The following is a 25,405-nucleotide window of genomic DNA, read 5'->3' on the forward strand; positions in this document are numbered from 1 at the left end:
ACCCCTGTATAAAAGGCCCTAGCAGGCTTCTGTAGTTTCAGTTTCAAGCTGCCACTTGTTCAGTAAAGTACCTGTTAAACTGTTCTCCCGAAGTCCGTGTATTATTGAGGCGCGGACTTTACAGCCCCCAGGCCGCCCCCAATGACAAAATGCAGCCCATTGCCTCTATCTATAAAGCCAAGGATTCCATATGCTTTTTTAACAGCCTTCTTAACTTGTCTATTTAGATGCCTATAGCAGACTGTTGAATTCCCTTTTATGTTACCTGCCATTCTATTCTCATACTCTCTTTGCCCCTCTTATTTTCTTTTTCACTTCCCCTCTACTTTCTATATTCAGCCTGGTTCTCACTTGTATTCTCAACCTGACATTTGTCATACGCACTCTTTTTCTGCTTTATCTTACTCTCTATCACTTTTGTCATTCGGGGAGCTCTGACTTTGGTTGCCCAACCTTTCCCCCTCGTGGGCATGTACCTCAACTGTACCCAAACCATCTCTTCTTTAAAGGCAAAATAACAACAGAAAATGCTGGATAAACTCAGCAGGCCAGGCAACCTCTGTGGAGAGAGAAATAGAGTCAACGTTTCAGGTCGAAACCCTTTGTCAAGACTGAAAAAGCACAGGAAATGAAACAAATTAAAAGGCCAGTTTGGGGGCTGTGAGAACAAAAGAGAAGTGAAGAGACATTAAGAGGTATTCAAAACGAGATGAGATGGTGAAAGGACTAGTAGAGACAAAAGACGGTTCTAGATTAGGTGTGAAATGCGCTGGCAGAATGGGAGACAGCTGCCATGTGGGAGAGGAAAAAAAGGTGTGGATAAAAAATATAAGTAAAAATGTAATGGGGGCCGAGGTTATGATCTGAAATTGTTGAACTCGATATTGAGACCGGAAGGCTGTAAAGTGCCTAATCGGAAGATGAGGTGCTGTTCCTCGAGTTTACGTTGAGCTTCCGTGGAACAATGCAAGAGGCCGAGGACGGTGAGGTCTGAGTGGGAATGGGGCGGTGAATTAAGATGACAGGCGACCGGAAGCTCGGGGTCACCCTTACGGACTGAACGGAGGTGTTCCGCAAAGCGGTCACCCAATCTGCGTTTGGTCTCCCCAATGTAGAGGAGACCACGTCGTGAGCAGCGAATACAGTATACTAGATTGCAAGAAGTACAAGTAAATCGCTGTTTCACCTGGAAGGGGTGTTTGGGGCCCTGGACAGTGGAAAGGGGGAAGGTATAAGGGCCGGTGTTGCATCTCCTGCGCTTACACGGGAAGGTGCCGGGCAAAGGGGAAGGGGTGCTGAGTGGCGTGGACTAAGGTGTCTCGGGGGGAGTGGTCCCTATGGAATGCTGAAAGGGGAGGGGAGGGGAAGATGCATTTGGTGGTGGGATCACGTTGGAGGTGGCGGAAATGGCAGAGATGATCTGTTGAATGTGGAGGCTGGTGGGGTGAAAGATGAGGACAAGTGGAACCTTATCGTGGTTCCAGGAGGGAGGGGCAGGGGTTAGGGCAGAAGTGCGGGAGATAGAACGGACATGGTCGAGGGCCGTGTCAACCACAGTAGTGGGGAATTCTCGGTTGAGGAAAAAGGAAGACATGTTGGAAGCATTGGTGTGGAAGGTGGCATCGTCGGAGCAGATGTGGCAGAGACGGAGAAACTGGGAGAATGGAATAGAATCCTTACAGGAAGCGGGGTGGGAGGAAGTGTAGTCCAGGTAGCTGTGGGAGTCAGTGGGCTTGTAGTGAATGTTGGTCAATAACCTATCCCCAAAGATGGAGACGGAGAAGCCGAGGAAAGGAAGGGAAGAGTCGGAGAGGGACCATGTGAAGGTGAGGGAAGGGTGGAAATTGGAGGCAAAGTGAATGAAATTGTCTAGTTCAGGGTGAGAGCAGGAAACGGCACCGATACAGTCATCAATGTATCGGAAAAAGAGGTGAGGGAGCGGACCCGAGTAGGACTGGAACAAAGAGTGTTCCGCATATCCCACGAAAAGGCAGGCATAGCTAGGACCCATGTGGGTACCCGTAGCAACATCTTTAACTTGGAAGAAATGAGTGGAGTCAAAGGAGAAGTTGTTCAATTTGAGAACAAGTTCAGCCAGGCGGAGGAGGGTGGTGGTGGATGGGGACTGATCGGGCCTCTGTTCAAGGAAGCCCATTGTTTAAAGGCAGCCCATTGTTTGATTACAGTTTTGCCTGCCAATCTTTGATTCCAATTTACCCAGACTAGATCCATTCTCAACCCAATGAAATTGGCCTTCCTCTAATTAAGTAGTTTTACTCTAGATTGCTCCCTGCCCTTTTCCATAGCTAATCTAAATCTATGATCACTGTTCCCCACTTGACCCAACTCATTCCCCAGAACTAGATCCAGCAATGTCTCCTTCATCGTTGGGCCAGAATCATATTGATCAAAAAAGTTCTTCTGAACATACTTCAGAAATTCTTCCCACTCTCTGCCCTTTATACTATTACTATCCCATAGAAACATAGAAACATAGAAGATAGGAGCAGGAGTAGGCCATTCGGCCCCTCGAGCCTGCTCCGCCATTCAATGTGATCATGGCTGATCATCCAAATTCAGTACCCTGTCCCTGCTTTCTCCCCATATCCCTTGATCCCTTTAGCCTTAAGAAATATATCCAACTCCTTCTTGAATATATTTAATGAATTGGCCTCTACTGCCTTCTGTGGTAGAGAATTCCACGGGTTCACCACTCTCTGGGTGAAGAAATTCCTCCTCATCTCTGTCCTAAATGTCTTACCCCTTATCCTTAGACTGTGACCCCTGGTTCTGGACTCCCCGATCATTGGGAACATCCTTCCTGCATCTAGTCTGTCTAGTCCTGTTAGAATTTTATAAGATTCAATGAGATCCCCTCTCATTCTTCTGAACTCCAGCAAGTACAAGCCCAATCGACCCAATCTCTCCTCATACGTCATTCCTGCCATCCCAGGTATCAGCCTGGTCTATATTAGGATAGTTGAAGTCCCCCATTATCACTACCCTATAGTTCTTGCACCTCTCTGTAATTTCCCGGCAAATTTGCTCCTCTATATCCTTCCCACTAGTTGTTGGCCTATAGAATACACCTAGTAGTATAATGGCACCTCTATTAATTCTGAACTCTAACCAAATAGATTCTGTCCTTAATTCCTCCAGGACATCCTCTCTCCAACACTGGTGAGAGGCTAGCCCCAATGAAAGCTAGCCTCCACTTTTTAAAGGCAGTCTGCACCTCTTAAAGGGGAGGTGCATTCTGCCTGCAGCAGCTCATTCAACTGGCTGGGGAAGTACAAAACAATTACTGATGTCACAACAGGAGAAGGTAAGGCACCAAGGTTCTCTGATGCAGTACTGGAGGCTTTGGTACAGGAGGTGGAAAGGAGAGAGTACCTATTTCCACAGGGGGCCAGGAAGCCCTCCAAGCAAAATTGAAAACACCAATAAGAGCAGATAGCCATAGCTGTCAATGCCAGCAGTTTCACCCCGAGGACCTGGCTGCAGTGTTTAATGACATCACACGAGTGGTTAAGGTCAATGAATTACTACTCAAATGCCATATCCCACCATCTGCACCACTAGCCTCACACGCCGCTCAATGCTCCACACCCGCATCACTCACCTAAGAACATAAGAAAATAAGAAATAGGAGCAGGAGTAGGCCATTTGGCCCTTTGAGCCTGCTCCGCCAGTCAATAAGATCATGGCTGATCCTGTACCTCATCTCCACTTTCCTGCACTATCCCCATATCCCTTGAGTCCCTTAATATTCAAAAATCTATTGATCTCTGTCTTGAATATACTCAATGACTGAGCCTCCACAGCCCTCTAGGTTACAGAATTCCAAAGATTCACCACCCTCTGAGTGAAGAAATGTCTCCTCATCTCAGTCCTAAATGGTCAACCCCTTATTCTGAGACTGTGACCCCTGGTTCTAGACTCTCCAGCCAGGGGAAACATCCTCCCTGTATCTACCCTGTCAAGTCCTGTAAGAATTTTGCATGTTTTAATGAGATCACCTCTCATTTTTCTAAACTCTAGAGAATGTAGGCCTAGTCTACTCAATCTCTCCTCATAGGACAGTAACCTCATCCCAGGAACCAGTCTGGTGAACCTCCGTTGCACTCCCTCTATGGCAAGTATATCCTTCCTTAGGTAAGGAGACCAAAACTGTATACAATACTCCAGGTGTGGTCTCACCAGAACTCTATATAATTGCAGAAAGATGTCTTTACACTAAAACTCACATTTCTTGTAATAAAGGCCAACATACCATTTGCTTTTCTAATTACTTGCTGTACCTGCATGTTAACTTTCAGTGATTCGTGTACAAGGAAAACCAGGTCCCTCTGAACACCAACATTTGCCAACATGAACCCTGCAGTCCTGCGACATCCAGTCATCAATGGTGGTGGACCATTAAACAACTAACGGGAGGAGGAGGCTCCATGAATATCCCCATCCTCAATGATGGTGGAGGCCAGCACGTGAGTGCAAAAGACAAGGATGAAGCATTTTCAACCATCTTCAGCCAGAAGAGCCAAGTGGATGATTCATATCTCCTCCTCAGGTCCCCACCATCACAGAAGCCAGTCTTCAGCCAATTCGATTCACTCCACATGATATCAAGAAACGGCTGAGCGCTCTGGACACAGCAAAGGCTATGGGCCCTGACAACACCCCGGCTGTCGTGCTGAAGACTTGTGCTCCAGAACTAGCCGCGCCTCTAGCCAAGCTGTTCCAGTACAGCTACAACACTGGCATCTATCCGACAATGTGGAAAACTGCCCAGGTATGTCCTGTCCACAAATAGCAGGACAAATCCAACCCAGCTAATTACCACCCAATCAGTCTACTCTCAATCATCAGCAAAGTGATGGAAGGTGTCGTCGATAGTGCTATCAAGCGGCACTTACTCACCAATAACCTGCTCACTGATGCCCAGTTTGGGTTCCGCCAAGACCTCATTACAGCCTTGGTCCAAACATGGACAAAGGAGCTGAATTCCAGAGGTGAGGTGAGAGTGACAGCACTTGACCGAGTCTGGCATCAAGGAGCCCTAGTAAAACTGAAGTCAATGGGAATCGGGGGGGAAACTCTCCACCAGCTGGAGTCATACCTAGCGCAAAGGAAGATGGCTGTAGTGGTTGGAGGTCAATCGTCACAACCCCAGGACATCGCTGCAGGAGTTCCTCAGGGCAGTGTCCTAGGCCCAAACATCTTCAGCTGCTTCATTAATGACCTTCCCTCCAACATAAGGTCAGAAATGGGAATGTTCGCTGATGACTGCACAGTGTTCAGCGCCATTCACAACTCCTCAGATAATGAAGCAGTCCATGCCCACATGCAATAAGACCTGGACGACGTTCAGGCTTGGGCTGATAAGTGGCAGGTAACATTCGCGCCACACAAGTGCCAGGCAATGACTATCTCCAACAAGCGAGAGTCTAACCACCGCCCCTTGACATTCAGTGGCATTACCATTGCCCAATCCCCCACCATCAACATCCTGGGGGTAACCATTAACCAGAAACTTAACTGGACCAGCCACATAAATACTGTGGCAACAAGAGTAGGTCAGAGGCTAGGTATTCTGTGGTGAGTGTCTCACCTCCTGACTCCCCAAAGCCTTTCTACCATCTACAAGACACAAGTCAGGAGTGTGATGGAATACTCTCCACTTGCCTGAGTGCAGCTCCAACAACACTCAAGAAGCTCAACACCATCCAGGACAAAGCAGCCCGCTTGATTAACACCCCATCCACCACCTTAAACATTCACTCCCTCCACCACCAGCGTACCGTGGCTGCAGTGTGCACCATCTACAAGATGCACTGCAGCAACTCGCCAAGGCTTCTTCAGCAGCACCTCCCAAATCTGCGACCTCTTCCAACTAGAAGGACAAGGGCAGCAGGCGCATGGGAACACTACCACCTCCAGGTTCCCCTCCAAGTCACACACCATCCTGACTTGGAAGTATATTGCCATTCCTTCATCATCGCTGGGTCAAAATCCTGGAACTCCCTCCCTAATAACACTGTGGGAGCACCTTCACCACACGGACTGCAGCGGTTCAAGAAGGCAGCTCACCACCACTTTCACAACGGCAATTAGGGATGGGCAATAAATGCTGGCCTTGCCAGCGACATCCACATCCCATGAACAAAAAAAAAATATCTCACCATTTAAAAATACTCCACTTTTCTATTTTTCCTACCAAAGTGGATAACTTCACATTTCTCCACATTATATTCCATTTGCTATGTTCTTGCCCACTCACTTAGCCTGTCTATATCCCCTTGAAGCCTCCTTGCATCCTCCTCACAACTTACATTCCCACCCAGCTTTGTATCATCAGCAAACTTGGATACATTACATTTTGTCCCCTCATCCAAATCATTGATGTAGATTGTGAACAGCTGAGGCCCAAGCACTGATCCTTGTGGTACCCCACTAGTTACAGCCTGCCAACCCGAAAATTACCCGTTTATTCCTACTCTCTGTTTTCTGTCCGTTAACCAATCCTCAATCCATGCTAGTATATTACCCCCAATCCCATGAGCCCTAATTTTGTTTAATAACCTCTTGTGTGGCACCTTACCGAATGCCTTCTAAAAATCCAAATAAACCACATCCACTGGTTCTCCCTTATCTGTTCTGGTAGTTACAATCTCAAAAAATGGTAACAGATTTGTCAAACCCGATTTCCCTTTCATAACTCCGTGTTGACTCTGCCCAATCCTATTATTATTTTCTAAGTGCCCTGTTACCACATCCTTAATAATAGATTCTAGCATTTTCCCTACTACTGATGTCAGGCTAACTGGTCTGTAGTTCCCCATTTTCTCTCTCCCCCCTTTCTTAAATACTGGGGTTACATTTGCTACCTTCCAATCCACGGGAACCGTTCTAGAATCTGTGGAATTTTGGAAAATGACAACCAATGCATCCACTATCTCTAAAGCCACCTCTTTCAAAACCCTAGGATGTCGGCCATCAGGTCCAGGGGATTTATCGGTTTTCAGTCCCATTAATTTCTCCAGTACTATTTTTTTACTAATATTAATTTCTTTCAGTTCCTCATTCTCGCTAGGGCCTTGGTTCTCCACTATTTCCAAGAAGTTTTTTGCGTCTTCTTCCGTGAAGACAGACACAAAGTATTTGTTTAATTTCTCTGCCATTTCCTTATTCCCCATTATAATTTCTCCTGTCTCAGCCTGTAAGGGACCCACATTTACTTTCACTAATCTTTTCCTTTTTGCATACCTATAGAAGCTTTTACTGTGTTTATGTCTCTCACTAGTTTACTCTCATATTCTATTTTCCCTTTCTTTATCAATTTCTTGGTCCTCCTTTGCTGAATTCTAAAATCCTCCCAGTCCTCAGGCTTACTACTTTTTTTGGCAACATTATAAGCCTCTTCTTTTGATCTAATACTGTCTTTAACTTCTCTTGTTAGCCACAGTTGGACCACTTTTCTTCTGGGGTTTTTGTGCCTTAAAGGAATGTATATTTGTTGTAAATTATGTATTAATTCTTTAAATGCTAGCCATTGCTTGTCTACCGTCATATCTTTTAATGTAGTTTCCCAATCTACCTTAGCCAACTCGCCCCTCATACCTACATAGTTTGATTTATTTAGGTTTAAGACCATAGTTTTGGATTTAACTAAATCACTTTCAAACTCAATATAAAATTCTATCATATTATGGTCACACTTCCCTAAAGGCCCCTTTACAAGGTTATTAATTAACCCTTTCTCGTTCCACAATACTAGATCTAAAATAGCCTGTTCCCTAGTTGGTTCCTCGACATACTGATCTAGAAAACTATCTTGCATATATTCCGTGAATTTGTCCTCCACACGATTACTGCAAATTTGGTTTGCCCAGTCTATATGTAGATTAAAGTCCCCTATGATTACTGTATTACGTTTGTTATATGTGCCTCTAATTTCCTGATTTATACTCTGCCCTACATTACAACTACAGTTTGGGGGCCTATAAACAACTCCCACCAATGTTTTCTGCCCCTTGCTGTTTCTTAGCTCCACCCAAACTGATTCTACTTCTTGATTTTCGGAGCTAAGATCCTTTCTCTCTACTGTCTTTATCCCATCCTTTATTATCACGGCGACCCCTCCTCCTTTTCCATTTTGCCTATCTCTTCTAAAAGTTAGGTATCCTGGAATATTTAGTTCCCAATCTTGGCCACTTTGCAACCACGTCTTCGTTATGGCTATTAGATCAAACCTGTTAATTTCTATCTGCGCTATTAATTCATCTATTTTGTTGCGAATGCTTCACCTACCAACATTCATAGCTTCACCTCAACCTCACACACTTAACACTGCTGCAAGACTCACACCCACATCTCACAGCTTGCACACACTTGTCAGCTATTCAACCATGACAGGCACATCACCCAAACACATTGCACCACACTCACTGATACACTTCCCTTTCACTTGCAGAACAAGGTCAATCACATTCGGAGCAGGGGCTACCCAAAGGAGCACAGTTCCTCCAACAGATTTCTAGGCTTACTGAGGTGCCGCCCCTCTGCAGAGCACGATCCTGCTGTCCTCTCTCAGGATGGCAGCATTCGCACTCCCTCCACTGCCACTTTACCAGTGCCCCTACTGTTGTCTGTCAGCCAGATCACCCAGACTGCTGCCACCTGTGCCGAGGTTGTGCAATCCGCAGCCTGGCCTTCGAGGCCCAGAGCTGCTTGAGGTCGTCCGGCAAGACCATCTGCAGTCTCCCCCACTGAAAGTCAGCAGCCTTCCACCAGCCATGGTGTAGCTACTGAGGTAGCACTTCGTAGGAGCATGAGGACAGACAAAGGCACACGGATGACAGGGACTAAGGAAATGCACAAGGGTGATTAGTTGACTTTTTATGTTATATCCTTCTCACATCCCACTTCCCCCTCATCCCACAATCTCTTCCAATTTACAATTTGCGCATGGTGTAAGCATGCAACTCTTGCTTCCCCCACCCTCACCGCAACCCTACCCTTGGTACCTTTCTCATTTCAGACACTCAAGGACTCTAATCTGGCCAGGCAGTGGTGGAAGAGCAGGAAGACAGTGATGAAGAAGAAACACCGTTACTCGATTTCACACTCACAGCCACCAGCTCAGATACTGGCACTGCGCGGAGTGTAGAGGGTAGCTTAGAGGCGGTATCTGCATGTGCGGAGACACCGGGCAAAAGTGCCATGCATCCAGGGCAAGGGACAAGGGTAGCGCAGGTGCCAGCTCACCAGAGGGCGAGGTCGCACACGAATTCTGCTGCAGAAGACTCAGATGAGCACTTTGATGTGGCGAGCTACAAGAGAAGGCTGATGAGTATGCACAATGAAATGCTTGGTGTATTGGCAGACCTGCCAGAAAGCCTGCATGCAATATCAAGGAACATGGAGGAGTCTGGCACCAATTTGGCACAAGGCTTTGCGCAGAGCTTGGAGCCCATCCTTTCCAGCATGGAAGTGGTGGCCAACTCCATTAGCACACCTGCGGACCCAACCATGATGCAGTGTTTGATGGCCGATGTCTCAGCTTCCATTGCAGCACAAGCAGAACCCACCCAACATCTGGGTGCTACAGTGGAATCTCAGACTTCTGCCACGCAAGCTCAGACTGCTGCCATCTTGGCTGCGGATACCAGTGTTCAAAGGAGCTTGCAGGGTGTCACAGCAGTCCAGCAAACTGTCCTCCAACAGATTACTAGGAATGCTGAGGCGCCACCCCGGGGGAGTGGCAGTGGCTCCGTGAAGCACGAACCTGTTGTCCTCTCTCAGGATGACAGCATTCATCCTCCCACCCCCGCTACTCCCCCAGTGCTCTTGCTGTTGCCTTTCAGCCAGCCAGCCCAGAGTGCTGCCACCCATGCCGAGGTGGTGTGGTCCGAAGCTGGGCCTTTTAGGGCAGAGCTGCTCAAGGTCGTCCTGCAAGGCCATCTGCAGTCTCCCCCACTGAAAGTCAGCAGCCTCCCACCAGCCAGGCTGCAGCCACTGGGCTAGCACTTCGTAGGAGCACTAGGACAGGCAAAGGCACATGGAAGACAGGTACTAGGGAAATGCACAAGGGTGATTAGTTGATATTTGTATGCAATATGGCATGGTTTAATTTATAAATTTGGTTTGGAATGTTTATTTTGTGTTGGCTTTTATTTTTGCATCATGGTCAAGCAGACGCTGTGATGCTCAGTGACAGAGGGAAGGTAAGGTCTGGGACTGTTGGTCAATGAGGAATTGGGATTGTGTTTACTCGTATCACAGTGGGATGAGCCTCTCATGGATAGCCTATCCAGGTTGCCTCCTCTTCCTCCTCCTCATCTTCCTCCTCCTCTGCCTCCTGCTCCTCAGCTGCTCGTAAGGGGTTCTGACAAGGCTGTGCCCTCATAATGGCAGCATGCAGCAGACCATGATGAATCTTGACACCCGCTGTGCCGAGTACTGCAGGGCTCCTCCAGAACGCCAATGGTGTGCTGTATCACATTCCGTGTGGCAGCAAGGCATTCGTTGTATGCATGCTGCTCACGTGTGCGTGGCTAGTGCACCGCCGTCATGAGCCATTTCGTTAACGGATAGTCCTTGTTGCCCACTGGCCATGCTCTGGCTTGTCGTGGTGGCTCAAATGCAAATGGCACAGCAGACTGCCACAGAATGAAGGCATCATGACTGCTGCCAGGATACCGGGCACTCACCTGCATGATTTACTGAGTATGGTCGCACATCAGCTGGACGTTGAGGTAGTGGAATCCCTTTAAGTTGCGGTACAGCTTAGAGTTTACATGTGGCACCCGCAGAGCGGCATGCATGCAGTCAATGGCACGGACCATAGGGAAGCCTGCAATCCTCGCGAAGCCACATGCTCGCTCTACCTGCTGCTCTCTAGCAAGAGAGAATGAAATGTGTTCAGCTCTCTTGGACTACAGAGCCACAATTACCACCCCAATGCAACAGTGGACAGAAATCTGGGAGATATTGCATAAAAGTTCATGGCCACCATTGTAATGTCCGGGTATAAATAATACACGGACTGCAGGAGAACAATAAAACAGGTATTTACTTGAACAGAGGGCAACTCAAGACTGAAATACAGAAGCCTGCTATGGCTTTATATACAGGGGTGGTCACTGCCGGTACTGCAGTATAGAATCAGTTCTTGTCTTAAAGGTACATACACAACAATTCCTCCACTTTTAGATAAACAGTACATAACATTCATTTAACAACTAAATAATAACTAAATACAATTACAATTTTCTCTGTACTATATACATCAACTGAAATAATCATTTATAAGTTCAGTCTTTGAGGAGGCTTCCTGATCCTGACTGGATAGCGCCTTTCTCGAGTATCCTGTTCTTGCGGCGGAGTTGATTCTGGCCCATTGTCATTGGTTGGTTCGTCAGCTTCCAATACCACTGCTTCTGAGGTAGACGCAATCTGTACTTCGGGTTGATTACCAGGTGCACCTGCTCGTGGTATGGGTTTGGCTTGTTCCTGTGACTCTAGAATCTGGTCAGCATGGCGTCTCACGATGCTCTCTCCAACGTCCACTCGCAAAGAGGGGGACAGAGCCCCCAAAAGGGGGGAATAACACAACTCCCAAAAAGAGGTGGAACATAGCTTCCAAAAGAAGGGATAAAACCCCAGGAAATGGGGGAATATGCTCCCAAAAGAGGGGGAACACAGTTCGCTAAAGAACGCGAGACACAACTCCCAAAAGAGAAAGGTCACTGTAGTGTATGTACCTTGAAGAAGGAACTGTATTCTACAGCCCCTGTATACTGCAGTACCAGTAGTGACCACCCCTGTATATAAGCCTGTGTAGTAACTTTGTATAGTAGTTCCAGTTTTGTCTCCATTCAGTAAACACCTGTTATAACCAACTTCTGCAGTCCGTGTCTCAATTACACATGCACATTACATTGGCGACGAACAGAGCCGAACTTACCTACAGTTCTGCAACACCTCACGGGGATCCATCCCTGAAGCAAAGTTATTAGAGGTCGAAGCCAGAAGGCAGAAATCCAAAAAGATTTTAAAAAACAAACAGAAGAAACGGGCGTCGACCGTGGGCAACCGCCCTCTGATTCATCGAATTCGAAGATTTGCAGGAGAGGCTGTCGAGAGCTGGGCTTGGTTAACCAGTCTATGGTGTTCCAGCTAATCGGGCTGGTGGCAGGTAGTACACTGATCCTTCCTGGGCTGCGGCGGGCTAGAGCTCGATCGGGTGGCTTTTCAACGGGGCCGAGCAGCGTTGTCGGGAAGAGGAGAGAGAGAGAGAGAGGGTGGAGCACACAGGGCGCGGCCGGTGCTACGAAGCCGGGCAGCGTACAGACCCGAGAAGAGGGAGGAAAGTGTCCCATAGGGTCTGCTCTGACGATGGGAACAGTAATTAAAATAAAAGAAAAAGAAATTAGAAGCGCAGAAAGCCGCGAGGAGCTGCAGTTTGCCACGGGGACCGCGGAGAGCGGCGTTGGCAGCAGCGCGGGGGGAAGCGCGCGAAGACCATAGGGCGCCGCCATCAAGGCATAAAAATGCCAGCAACAGCGTTGGCAGCAGCGGAAAAGACAGAAAGCGCGGGAGGCGCCATCTTAATCCAGCGGGGAAGAAGGAAAAGCGCGGGAGGCGCCATTTTGTTCAATCGGGGAAGAAGGCAAAGCGCGGGAGGCGCCATTTTGTTCAATCGGGGAAGAAGGCAAAGCGCAGGAGGCGCCATCTTAGATCTCCAAGATGCCGAAGACTGGCAATATCACTGCCTTCGATAATGAAATAGAAGACTGGACCACGCATGTGGAAAGAGTCGAAGTATATTGCAAGGCAAATGAAGTAGCCGATGAAAAAAAGGCATCGGTACTACTAAACTTAATGGGCGCAAGAATGTACGGCCTATTGCGGAACCTGATCACTCCAGTCAAACCGATGGAGAAGAGTTTTAACGAAATTGTTGATATCCTACAGGAACACCTAAACCCTACACCGCTGCTGATAGCAGAAAGATTTAAATTCCACAAGAGAAATCAGCATAAAGATGAGAGCAATGCTGATTACCTTACGGAACTACGCAAGCTATCAAAGCACTGCCAGTTCGGAGCAGGACTGGCAGATACCCTACGGGACAAATTTGTCTGTGGACTCCTGAGTGAAGGAACCCAGAAGAGGTTACTCTCAGAGAAAGAGTTGACGCTAGATAAGGCTTTCACCGTGGCAGTATCGTACGAAGCAGCAGCAAGGGGAGCTGCGGAAATACAGCAAAAGCCACAGGAATACGGCACCCATGAAATGACACGGGGATTTGAAAAATGTTATCGCTGCGGCAGAACAACCCATGACCAGAAGGACTGCTGGTTCAAGGACAAAACATGCAGGCAATGCGGAAAGACGGGACACATTGCACGAGTTTGCAGGTCCGGGAAGAAGACCAACGACAACAAAAAGACTACTAAGGAAAAGTACAGGAAAGTACAAAAAATGACGGACAGTAGTTCCGAAGACCAGAAGAGCGATAGTGAATCCGGGAACAAGAGACTAAGCTGTCTCAAACTACACAACGTAATCACAAAAGAGGATCACCGAACCATTTGGGTCACCCTCACAATAGCAGGGTCCCAAGTCAAAATGGAATTGGATACAGGATCAGCCCTGACCGTCATGAATCGACGAGACTACGAGCGGCTATTCTCACACATACCCTTGAAAGACACATCCATTGTCTTGAAGACATATACGGGGCAGAAAGTATACCCCAGAGGGAAAATAAGGGTGCCTGTCGAATACAACGGCAAGGAAATACAGAAATTGTATCTGTACATACTGCAAGATGGTGGACCACCGTTATTGGGATGTGAATGGATCAGAAAGATAAGTTTAGACTGGCACTCCATTCAGGCACTGACTATGGCTGGTAAAAAGGATGACGACGTCACACCTGGACGATTGTCAAAAATCTTAGCTAACGCTAAAGAGGTATTTCAACAAGGACTGGGAACTCTTAAAGGCGTAACTGCCTCAATAAAAATAGAAGAGAATGCAATTCCCAAGTTTTTCAAAGCAAGACCGGTACCGTATGCAATTCGCCCAGCCGTCGAGGCAGAGCTGGAGAATCTGGAGAATGCAGGCGTGTTATCTAAGGTAGACTGGAGCGAGTGGGCGACACCCATCGTTCCTGTCATGAAGAAAACGTTAATCAATAAGTCTGAGGAGCCAAGGAAGATTCACATCTGTGGGGACTTCAAGGTGACGGTGAACCCAGTCCTTCACACAGTACAGTATCCTCTTCCGAGGATAGAAGATATTTTCGCCTCACTATCTGGAGGGAAACGTTTTACAAAAATTGACCTAGCGCAAGCATATTTGCAGATGGAGGTTGAAGAATCCTCTAGGAAATATCTCACGATAAACACTCACAAAGTTCTTTACCAGTATAATCGACTGGTATTCGGAGTAGCATCAGCTCCGGCTATATGACAAAGAGCGATGGAACAAGTCCTGCAAGGGATTCCGGGGACTCAGTGTTACTTGGACGACATCCTAGTGACAGGTGAAAATGACAGTGAACACCTTGCCAACCTATAGCAGGTGCTCACTAGACTAAGAGAACATGGGCTACGAGCCAATCGCCCCAAGTGCGAGTTTTTTAAGAAACAAATATCGTATTGTGGCCACGTGATTGATGAAGAGGGGTTACATAAGTCCGCTGACAAAATTGAAGCGGTAGTTAAGGCTCCAGCGCCTGAAAATGTGTCGCAACTGAGGTCATTCCTCGGATTGGTGAATTACTACCATAAGTTTTTGCCGAATTTGTCCACAATTCTGCACCCACTGAACGCCCTGCTACAAACTGGAGTAGCATGGAAATGGAGCAATGAATGTAAGCGGGCCTTTCAGAAGTGTAAAGGCCTGATCACTTCAAGAGAAGTATTGGCTCACTACAACCCATCACTACCAATAAGACTGGCGTGTGATGCGTCTCCCTACGGCGTTGGAGCGGTACTGTCACATAAATTCCTTGATGGTTCAGAGAGGCTGATAGCTTTTGCGTCACGCTCGTTAACTTCAGCCGAGCGTAACTACGCCCAGATTGACAGAGAGGCCCTCAGCCTGGTGTGGGGGGTGAAGAAGTTCAATCACTACCTGCACGGACAGAAATTTACTCTACTAACTGATCATCAATCTCTTGTCTCCATTTTCAACCCTAAGAAGGGCGTCCCGATAATGACAGCACAACGGCTACAGAGGTGGTCCCTTTTCCTAGGGGCACACCAATATGACATAGAGTACAAAGGAACTAAACAGCATGGGAATGCTAGTACGATAGCAAAATACTGCAGATGTTGGAAATCCAGTTTTGAAGAAGGGTCAAACCCGAAACGTCAACTCAAATTTCTCTCCACGGATGTTGCCTGACCTGCTGAGTTTTTCCAGCATTTTCTGTTGTTAGCATGGGAATGCTGATGGATTGTCGCGCCTACCGTTGCCGACGGTGGAAGAAGCACCTGCAGTGGATCCTATGGAGATATTCCACTCGACCATAGTCGAATGTCTACCTGTGACGAATGCAAACATAGAAAAGGAAACACGAAATATAGTAACATAGAGATAGGAACAGGAGTAGGCCATTCGGCCCTTCGAGCCTGCTCCGCCATTCAATGAGATCATGGCTGATCCTCGTCTGAGATCATAGCTGATCTTACCAGTTCAGTACCCCGTCCCCGCCTTTTCTCCGTAACCCTTAATCCCCTTAGCCTTCAGAAATATATCCAATTCTCTCTTGAAAATATTTATTGAATTAGCCTTCACAGCCCTCTGTGGCAGGGAATTCCACAGGCTCACCACTCTTTGAGTGAAGAAATTCTTCCTCATCTCTGTTTTAAATGATTTGCCCGCTATTTTTAGACTGTGGCCCCTGGTTCTGTGCTCCCCGGCCATTGGAAACATTCTCTCTGAATTCAGCCTGTCCAGGCCTGCCATAATTTTATATGTTTCGATGAGATCCCCTCTCAATCTTCTAAACTCCAGTGAGTACAAGCCCAAACTATTTAATCTCTCTTCGTAGGTCATTCCCGCCATTCCAGGTATCAGCCTGGTGAATCGCCGTTGCACTCTTTCCATGGCAAGAACATCCTTCCGCAGATGGGGCGACCAAAACTGTACACAATACTCCAGATGCGGTCTCACCAGCACCTTGTACAGCTGTAGTAAGGTATCCCTATTCCTATACTCGAACCCCCTTGATATGAAGGCCAACATACCATTTGCCTTCTTAATCGCCTGTTGCACCTGCATGCTCTCCTTCAGTGACTGGTGCACAAGAACACCCAGGTCCCTCTGCACTTCCCCATCTCCCAATCTATTGCCATTTAGATAATAATCTACCCTCCTGTTTTTACCCCCAAAGTGGATAACCTCGCATTTATCCACATTATAGTGCATCTGCCACGTATCCGCCCATTCCCCCAACCTGTCCAAATCGCACTGTAGCCTCCTGACATCCTCATCAGAGCCCACCCCTCCTCCTAGTTTAGTGTCGTCAGCGAATTTGGAAATATTGCATCCAATTCCCTGATCCAGATCATTTATATATATTGTGAACAGCTGGGGTCCCAGGACAGATCCTTGCGGCACCCCGCTGGTCACTGCCTGCCACTCTGAAAACGAGCCGTTTATTCCAACTCTCTGTTTTCTATCCGCCGACACTCTCCAGGGTCTATGATTTAACGGTGAAGGGATGGCCAGCACATGGCGAACCACTGTTGCCAGCATTCTCGCCGAGAAGAGAACAGCTGTCAGTGTGCCGAGGAACCTTGATGTGTGGATCCAGAGTAGTAATTCCACCCAAATTGAAGGATAGAGTGCTCAATGAGCTTCATGAGGGTCATCTGGGAGGGGTAAAAATGAAGAACTTAGCCAGAGCGTTTGTGTGGTGGCCGGGAATCGATAGAGAAATCGAAGAGATGACCAAGAGCTGTACAGGATGCCAGAAGGTCCAAAACGCCCCACCACAAGCCCCTCTACATCCATGGGAGTGGCCCTCATCTCCATGGCAAAGGGTACACATTGATTTTGCTGGTCCATTTATGGACTCGATGTTTTTAATTGCGGTGGATGCACATTCAAAGTGGCCAGAGGTAATAAAAATGTCCTCAACCACCACAGAAAAAACTATCACAGTCTTACGAACCATATTCGCCAGAAATGGGCTGCCTGAACAGATTTGCTCCGACAATGGACCACAGTTTGTGTCTGAAGAGTTCTGGAGGTTCTTAAAGAACAAAGAACATCCGCCCCATATCATCCAGCCACCAATGGATTGGCTGAGAGGTTCATTCAAACATTCAAGAAGGCTATCAAGGCAATGTGTAATGAAGACATACCCCTACAACACAAGGTGGATAACTTCTTGTTTGCCTACTGGAATGCGACACATGCGGTTACCAACCAAACTCCAGCCATGATGTTCTTCAATCGAAGACTAAGATGCCGCTTGGATTTGGTTAAGCCAAACATCAGAAGAGATGTGGAGAACAGGCAGTTTCAGAATATGAATGAAAGGCCAACCAGGAGTTTCAAGATAGGTCAACCAGTTTTGGCCCGGGACTACCGCACAGAGAAATGGCAGCCAGGAATGATCTGCACACGGCAAGGACCTCTAATGTATACTGTGGACGTTGGAGAAAGCATTGTAAGACGCCATGCTGACCAGATTCTAGAGTCACTGGAAAACGTCAAATCTACACCACGATCCTATACACCTGGTGATGAAACCAAAGTACCAATTGCATCTACCTCAGAATCGGTGATATTGGAAGCAGACGAACCAAACAATGACGTTGATCCCGAATCAACTTTGCCAGAAGAACCTGATACCCCAAAGAGGCATTATCCGGACAGAATCAGGAAGCCTCCTCAAAGACTGAATTTATAATTGATTAACTTCAGCTAATGTATATAGCAACTGTAATTGTAAATATGTTATTTAATTATTAATCGAATGTTATGTACTGTTTAGCTAAAAGGGGAGGAATTGTAGTGTATGTACCTTGAAGAAGGAACTATATTCTGTCGCCCCTGTATACTGCAGTACCAGTAGTGACCACCCCTGTATATAAGCCTGTGTAGTAACTTTGTATAGTCGTTCCAGTTTTGTCTCCATTCAGTAAACACCTGTTATAACCAACTTCTGCAGTCCATGTCTCAATTACACACGGACATTACAGTCACAGTCCCCCAAAAAGGGGGAAATACAGCTCCCAAAAGAGGGAGAGACACAGATCGCAAAACAGGAGGAGACAACTCCCAAAAGAGAAAGGTCACAGCCCCCCAAAAAAGAGTTGAAACACAGCTCCCAAGAGAGAGGAGAAAACAGACCCCAAAGTGACGTGACGACTCGCAAAATATGGTGGGAACACAGCTCTCAAAAGAGGGGGAACACATCTCCCAAAAGAAGGAAGACACAACTCCCAAAGAAGGGGGACACAGCTTGATAAAACAAAGGCAGAAAACTCCCAAAAAGGAGGGGGAAACACAGCTCCCAAAAGAAAGGGGCACAGCTCACAAAAATAATAGGAACAGCTTTCATAATAGGAGGAACACAATTCCCAAAAGAGAGGGCGACAACTTCAGTCACCGCCACAACCCCCAAAAGAGGGGGAACACATGTCCCAAAAGAGGGGCATTTTATTCGTAACATCCGTCCTACAATCCCATTTCTACGTATTTTGGTGCAAGCACTTTGAAAGCCTGAGGTACTGTAGGGTCGATATTAGTATCAAACTGTTGCACAATCCAATATGGCTGCCAGGGGTTGCATTTGTACCTTGTCAGTATGGTCTGCACCTCTGGCCTGTGCCTTAACCCCCAGCCACCTTAAACTGTCACAATCAGCTAGCAGGACTTATATGGGCAAATGACCCAGGGCCCACATCATAACGAAGGGGTTATGTCACATCACGTGACTTCATAATGGAAACCATAACAACCCAGAGGCAGGAGGGGTGGACCAAATACAACCATGTGGCACAAAATGTGCATTTGTATTTGAGAGAGCCACAAGGAGAGAGCTTGAAAACAAGTGAGTTCATCAAATCCATCCAAATCTGAGCAGATCACTGGAGAGGAGATTAGGAACACTGTGTAAAGGAACAGTGTTAATCATTGGACAGAAAGAACAGTCAGACAGGAAAGAGACAGTCATCCAATGGGAGATTTAATTCTGACTGTGAGTGAGTGAACAAAGACAGTCTTTAATTGATAATCAGACACAGAAAGTATTTGGTTAATAAGTTGCTTCAGATTGAAGAGCAGTAGTTAGAACCCGGAGCAAAGCTCAGGACCGAGCTGCTTAGAATATATCAGACAGCTCAGGGTTTCAATTCTGAAAGGACACGTGCTTTAGTGAGAGGCCACTAGTAATCTCTGTTATACTGAACTGAGCAATTTTAGCCTTCCAGTCTCAGGCCGTGGAAAGACCCCTAAAATGTCTAGCAGCGTGGAATCATTCTCAGTTGCCCTGGTGAGGATGACTGCACAGGAAGATGAAAGATGTCAGCAGAAAATCTCAAACACCCTCCATACACTGGGGCGTCATCACCCAGAAATAGTGTTAATGACCTGCCATGACTATCTATCCCACCACACCACGCTGACAGCTCCACAGGGGGTTGTAGTATTGGAGAGCATGACAAAGATTATCAAGGACACCCTTAATCAAATGAGCCAAGCACTAGTGCAGAAAGTTATCTCTTTGGCTACACTGTGGATGACGAGGTTAACAGGAGCACAAGCTGACAGCCAGGAAGCTGCGTGCAATCTCCTGGTTGCCGTGAGCTTCAGGTTTATTCATGAAGTTGTCCAGTTGACGATGGAGAATTTCAAACAAGGGCACCTTCCGCATGTGTACATGGTGAAGACCTTGACCAAAATGTCAGCAGAAAATGTGTACGGCATGGTGCCTTTTCTCAAATCTATCTTGGGGGCCATGATTCCCGTTCTCATTGGAGTTAAAGAGGATGAGCTGAAGTCTGTATTCGCCTCAGCAATAGGTAGTTTTAGCAAGAGTATCCTGATCTATCTGGGAAATATGGAGAAAGCCTCAGACCCTACAGTGACTAAAAACTCTTTCTCCACCGAGATCAACATTGTCTACAATCTGTTGTTCAAGGTGTGGCTCGAGAAGGAACCCTCCCAGTTGAACATCCCAACAGTGGAAGCTCTAGGCTATGTCAGCTCCCTGCTGCCCAAGGACAGACTAGAGGAAGAGCTGCCCAAGTTAATTTTAGGCATCCTGTCTCTCTACAAGAAACAAGTGGGGCATTGCTCCATCACAGAGAGTCTGTGCCGGGTACTGGATATTGCCACAGAGATGAAGTGTCTCGGGCTGAAAACACAGATGGACAATCTGCTTAAAAATCTCCACCAGCAGATTTGTCTTTCAGTGGACTTTAATAACCAACTTGCCGTGAAGAACCACACTGAGATCCTTCACTGTTTCACAATTCTGGCCCCAGCTTACGCAGACTCATTGGTCGACTTCCTCTTACCTAAGTTAGAGAATGCTGACCAACAAATCAGAGTAGGAACACTCAGTGTACTGAGACACCTCATCAGCTCGGTCTCCTCACACTTAGAGAGGAAGAAGGGTCAGATTGTGGCTGCATTAAAACCAGTACTTCTAGACAAGAGCAGCAATCAGCAGAAGAAGCTAGTGGCCCAGGTAATATGTGCCATGGCCCAGCAAGGTTACCTTGAGCCAGAAGGGGGAAAGGTAATGGTGGAATTCCTCATCCGACATTGTGCTGCATCCGTTGATTCAGGGACCCTGGTACCATTCTATCATCCAGATCAGGTTACAGATGAAGATTTAGGTACAGTATGTGAAACAGTGATGTTTATGATCACAAATACAGTGAAGATGGAGGATGTTATCTGGCCATTCTTACTGGATTGTGTTACTGTGACCCAGTACACTAAGGCTTTAGCAACAATCTGCAATTGTTTAGCACATCTGGGGAAAAAGAAATTGCAAGCTGGCAGTGAAAGGATTTTACTTACTTACAATGAAGATGCCAATCCCCCTGAAGCCCAGGCACTGCTGGCCCGACTCCTCATTGTGTCTTGTTGCCCATATCAGGGAGGAGAACGAGGAGCTGCTGCACTGAGGCTAATGCAAGTCCTGAGCTTCAATATCCACCCAGCAACAGTAACAGGGTGGGAAGAGGAGCTTCCATCATTAATGGACCATTTACTGGAGAATTCAGAGGAGTCTCTGCCCCAACAAGAATGGGAGGAGAAACTATTGCTGCTCTTGTCCAGGACACTGAATTCCATTGATGACGAGGAATGGACGGGTAAGCTGAGTGATGAAATGTGCAAACAGATCGACACCGACCATCGTTCCCCACAAGAGAAAGGCTTTCTCTATAAATCACTCGGGACAGTGCTCCGTCATGTCCCCAGTAAGAACATAAAGGAGGAGCTTCATCAAATGCTGCAGAGTGTGCAGCACAGTGAGAGGGTGGAGAGAGAGGGAGCAGCCATTGCCATTGGTTTCTGTGCCATGACCCACTTTGATGATACCCTCAGTAGCCTGGAGGAGTTTGGTCATTCCAACAGCTTGAAGAACACTAATAGTTTCTTCAATATTCGTAGGGACAAGCCTGATGTGGATCTGGATAAAGCTAAGAGCACACTGGTTCTGTGCTATGGGAACATGGCACTCTACGCACCTGAGGAACTAGTTCTGTCCAGAATCGAGACCCACATTCTGCCAGCTGTGGTTAGCCAATTCATTACAAGTGGGCAGGGGATAAAGGCTGAATCCGGGGATCTTACACTAAAGCTCAGCCTAATAAAGACCGTGACTCTGATCGCCAGATCCCTACATTCACATCACCAGAGAGCTCCCTTCAACTTTAGCAGAAAAAGGCATCTGCTGATATACATGCAGGACTTTATCGAGATTGAGCCACCAGAGCTGCTGCGGAGCCCGGTTCGACAGTTAGCCATGACTGCCTGCATGTATCTCGTACAGCTGCACACTGAATCAAACCAAGCTGACACCTCACAATTGATTCAAACCTGCCTGATCAGTACTTTCAGCTTGGTGCATTCAGAACTGGACAAGGACAAAGACACGGATAGCAATAGCAAACAGACCGCAACACTTTATACCCAAACGATGACTGCCCTGCAACAGCTTCTGAAGCAAATATTACTTCAGGACCTGTCCCCGGAAGGTCTTCAGGCCATATTCAAGCAGGTAGATGATTGGATCACGTCAACAAAGGACTATGAACGAGAGAGAGCCATGGAGACGACCTTAAAGCTGCTGGAATGTTACTTGGAGACGCTCAATGTTAACAATGTGGTGCCACTTCATAACATGGGGACTCTGATTGGACGAATGATGCCACGCTGTGCAGACCCTTCGCTACCCATTGGGCAGATGGCCATCGACAGTTTGTACATCATCCTGTCCATTCAATTATCGTATGAAAGCACCAATCAGGATCAGCATAAGGAGCAGCTGGAGGTTCTGAAATCAGTCAGAGAACAGCTAGTCAACCCTGACAGCTCAGTCCTCTTTCAAACATGCAGTCAGATCGCAGAGGTCATATCCAAGTGTTTGCCACATGACCAGCTGGGCAACTTGCTCTTCATGGTCTTCAAAGGACTGACCGACCAACACCCCAGCTGTTCCAGTGCAGCCGCTGTCCTCATGAAAACAATCATTAAAAGACGTGGCAGTGAACTTGGGGACCAGGTCTCAGAGATACTTGATGCGTTGAGGGGTCAATTGCACTCAGTTCCCTCCGAGGTGGTGAAACTTTCAGTTCTACGCAGTATTGCCATTCTAGCCTCACACAACACACCAACAGTTGTGTCCTGGCTCCTCACTTACCCTGTTCCTTTGGACAAGTATGTCAGTGACGTATGGAGATCACTGGCAGAGGAGGCGGAATGTGCCATGAGTACAATCAGGGAGCTGCTGGATATACTGAACAAACAGTTACCATTTGGGGGAAGGAGAACCTGTCCTATTAGTGAGAACCCGACTCAATATTCAACTCTTGAATCGCTGGCTGCTGTGTGTGCTTTGTATGAGATGATAACCACACCAGAGTCAGGAGAGATTGTAATCAAATTATTCCCCCAATTATTCAGCACCCTGCTCGTCCATCACAGCTCTTCCGTCAATGTGCGTCTGCCCAAGGTTTTTCTTCCCCATCGCGAATTGAAGCAGCGAGAATTCTCAGCTGAGCCTCAGACATCTAGCAGCAGAGATGTGTGTGTGAACTGTGTGGAGATGCTAATGGAGCTGCTGGATCAGTCGAACAATCAACGAGTGGTACATTTCATGGTGGAAACTGGAGGCTGGGACCAGATGATGGACGTACGCAAGTCCCACAGGGGGGTTATTCTGCTGGCCAAAGCAATGGTCCGACATGCTGGCCCTTGTCTGATTGGGATTGTAGTACAGCTCGCAGCACTGATCCTTACTGTACAAGAGTGTCAGAAAGTCACCGTGGCTGCCTTTTTTGGAGAGCTTTTAAAATCTCCGCTGGCTTCACAGCTGCAGCTCACCGACACCTTGATGAGCAGATTGCTTCGATGTCTGCTGACTACTTCTTCGGTTGTCCAGTTTCTGTGTGTCAGGGGCCTGGGCAACGTTACAACTGGAGCTCCTCACAGAATAGAAAAATATTCTCGACCAGTGCTGTGTGCAATGACTGGCCTGATGGGAAGCGGGGAGAATGACAACGAGGTGCTAATGTTTGAAGTGCTGTTATGTCTCGCAAAGCATTTAGATCAGTTGAGAGCAAATACCATCAGACCCTTCGTACTGAAAATCGTCACCGGGATCCAACCATTCTTTGAGGCTAAGTGCGACAAAGTGCGGGCTGAAGCGTTTAACGTGTTGGGGAACTTAGCCAAGTGCGGAAATAGAGATCCCAAATCCTACTTCTGCCGACAGGTCCATTCGAACCTGGTTTGCTTGTTGTTGCACCTGAGTGGAAACAGCGAAGAGGTGTCTAGATCTTGTAACTCAACACTGCGTTTGGTCATCCCCCTTATTGGTTCAGCCGAGGCATGCTCAAAGATTGAGGAGTGTTTAGGGGAGCACACCCTGAACTACACGGAGTTCCTGAGGGACATTTCAAAACAATTCATTAAAGACTTCCCTGATAGGATCCACTCGTACGTCACCGACTGTACGTCCTTCTTCAACAACCCACAGGACCAGATCCGGGCAAATGCAGTCGCCCTTTCAGCTTTCTTTTTCCAACATCCAGAAGAATGTTCCCAACCGGCCCAGAGAGTCACCTGGTGGAACAAATATAAATTCTACAACTGAGGTCAACCATTGGAGCGATATGAAAACAGGCCCAGATCCTCCCCAACCTCCTCTGTGTCAGCACAGGCCCTGATCCTCCTCAACCTCTTCTTCTTCTTAGCAAGAAATTGTTAGTTGTATCAGAATGATGTTTTGTCATTTTTTTTATTGTAAATAAACTGATATCCTGTTTTGACGTTATAATTATTGGTCGATTTTCAAACAGTGCAGTGTTATCCTGAATTAGAGACAAACCCTTCTCCTCAGTCTATGGAGTTCCTCATTGGATCAGGATTCTTTTTTATTTGTCAACTAATTTGGCAGGCAGTGAGCACCAAGATGAAACATGGGAGAGGGGAAACAAGGTGCACAGAACACTGGGAGAGACAAATAGCACTAGAGTGCAGAATAGTTCAGAAATATGAGGGATCAGGCAGGGACAAATGTGAGGCAGAATAAGATGAGTTTAGAGTGCATGTGTGTAAATGCACGTAAGGTTGGTGAGCTGCAGGCACAAGTTGGCACATGGGACCATGATATAGCAGCAATAAGAGAGACCTGGCTCAAAGAAGGGAACTTAATATTCCTAGCTACAAGGTATTCAGGAAAGATAGGGTAGGAAAAAAAGAGGGCAGTATTGATCAAAGAAAGTATAGCACTGGCGAGGGATAATGTAGTTGAGGGGTCAAACACAGAATCTATTTGGTTAGAATTAAGAAACAAAAGAGGGGCTATTACGCTACTGGGTGTTTATTATAGGCCACAAATAGTGGGAAGGAGATTGAGGAGCAAATTTGCAGGGAAATTACAGAAAGATGCAAGAAGTGCAGCATAATGAATTTGGGGGACTTCAATTATCCCAGTATAGACTGGGATAGTAACAGTAAAGAGTAAAGGGCAAAGAGGGAGAGCAATTCCTCAACTAGGTACCAGAGAACTGTCAATGATCACTGTGTTTTCAGCCCAGCGAGAAAGGAAGCCGTGCTGGATTTAGTTCTGGGGAATGAAATGGGGCAAGTGGAGCAGGTTTCAGTGGGGGAGCATTCAGGAAACAGT

The 25,405-nt window shown here is 47.0% G+C and overlaps 1 protein-coding gene and 1 pseudogene across 1 annotated transcript; both read left to right on the forward strand.

The window, feature by feature from the left end:
- Window positions 1–3,307: 3,307 nt before the first annotated feature.
- On the forward strand, window positions 3,308–11,000 carry LOC147106515 (uncharacterized). The gene is made up of 3 exons (XM_086008464.1): window positions 3,308–3,325; window positions 9,067–9,984; window positions 10,944–11,000. The coding sequence occupies exons 1-3, from the start codon at window positions 3,308–3,310 to the stop codon at window positions 10,998–11,000; spliced, it is 993 nt and encodes a 330-aa protein (XP_085864590.1).
- An 8,483-nt stretch (window positions 11,001–19,483) lies between these two features.
- On the forward strand, window positions 19,484–24,541 carry LOC147106516 (maestro heat-like repeat-containing protein family member 1 pseudogene; annotated as a pseudogene).
- Window positions 24,542–25,405: the final 864 nt, after the last annotated feature.

The sequence above is a fragment of the Somniosus microcephalus genome, chromosome 15 (genome assembly GCF_052327205.1).
Source record: "Somniosus microcephalus isolate GS21.2 chromosome 15, FLI_Smic_1.0, whole genome shotgun sequence".
Lineage (NCBI taxonomy): Eukaryota > Metazoa > Chordata > Chondrichthyes > Squaliformes > Somniosidae > Somniosus > Somniosus microcephalus.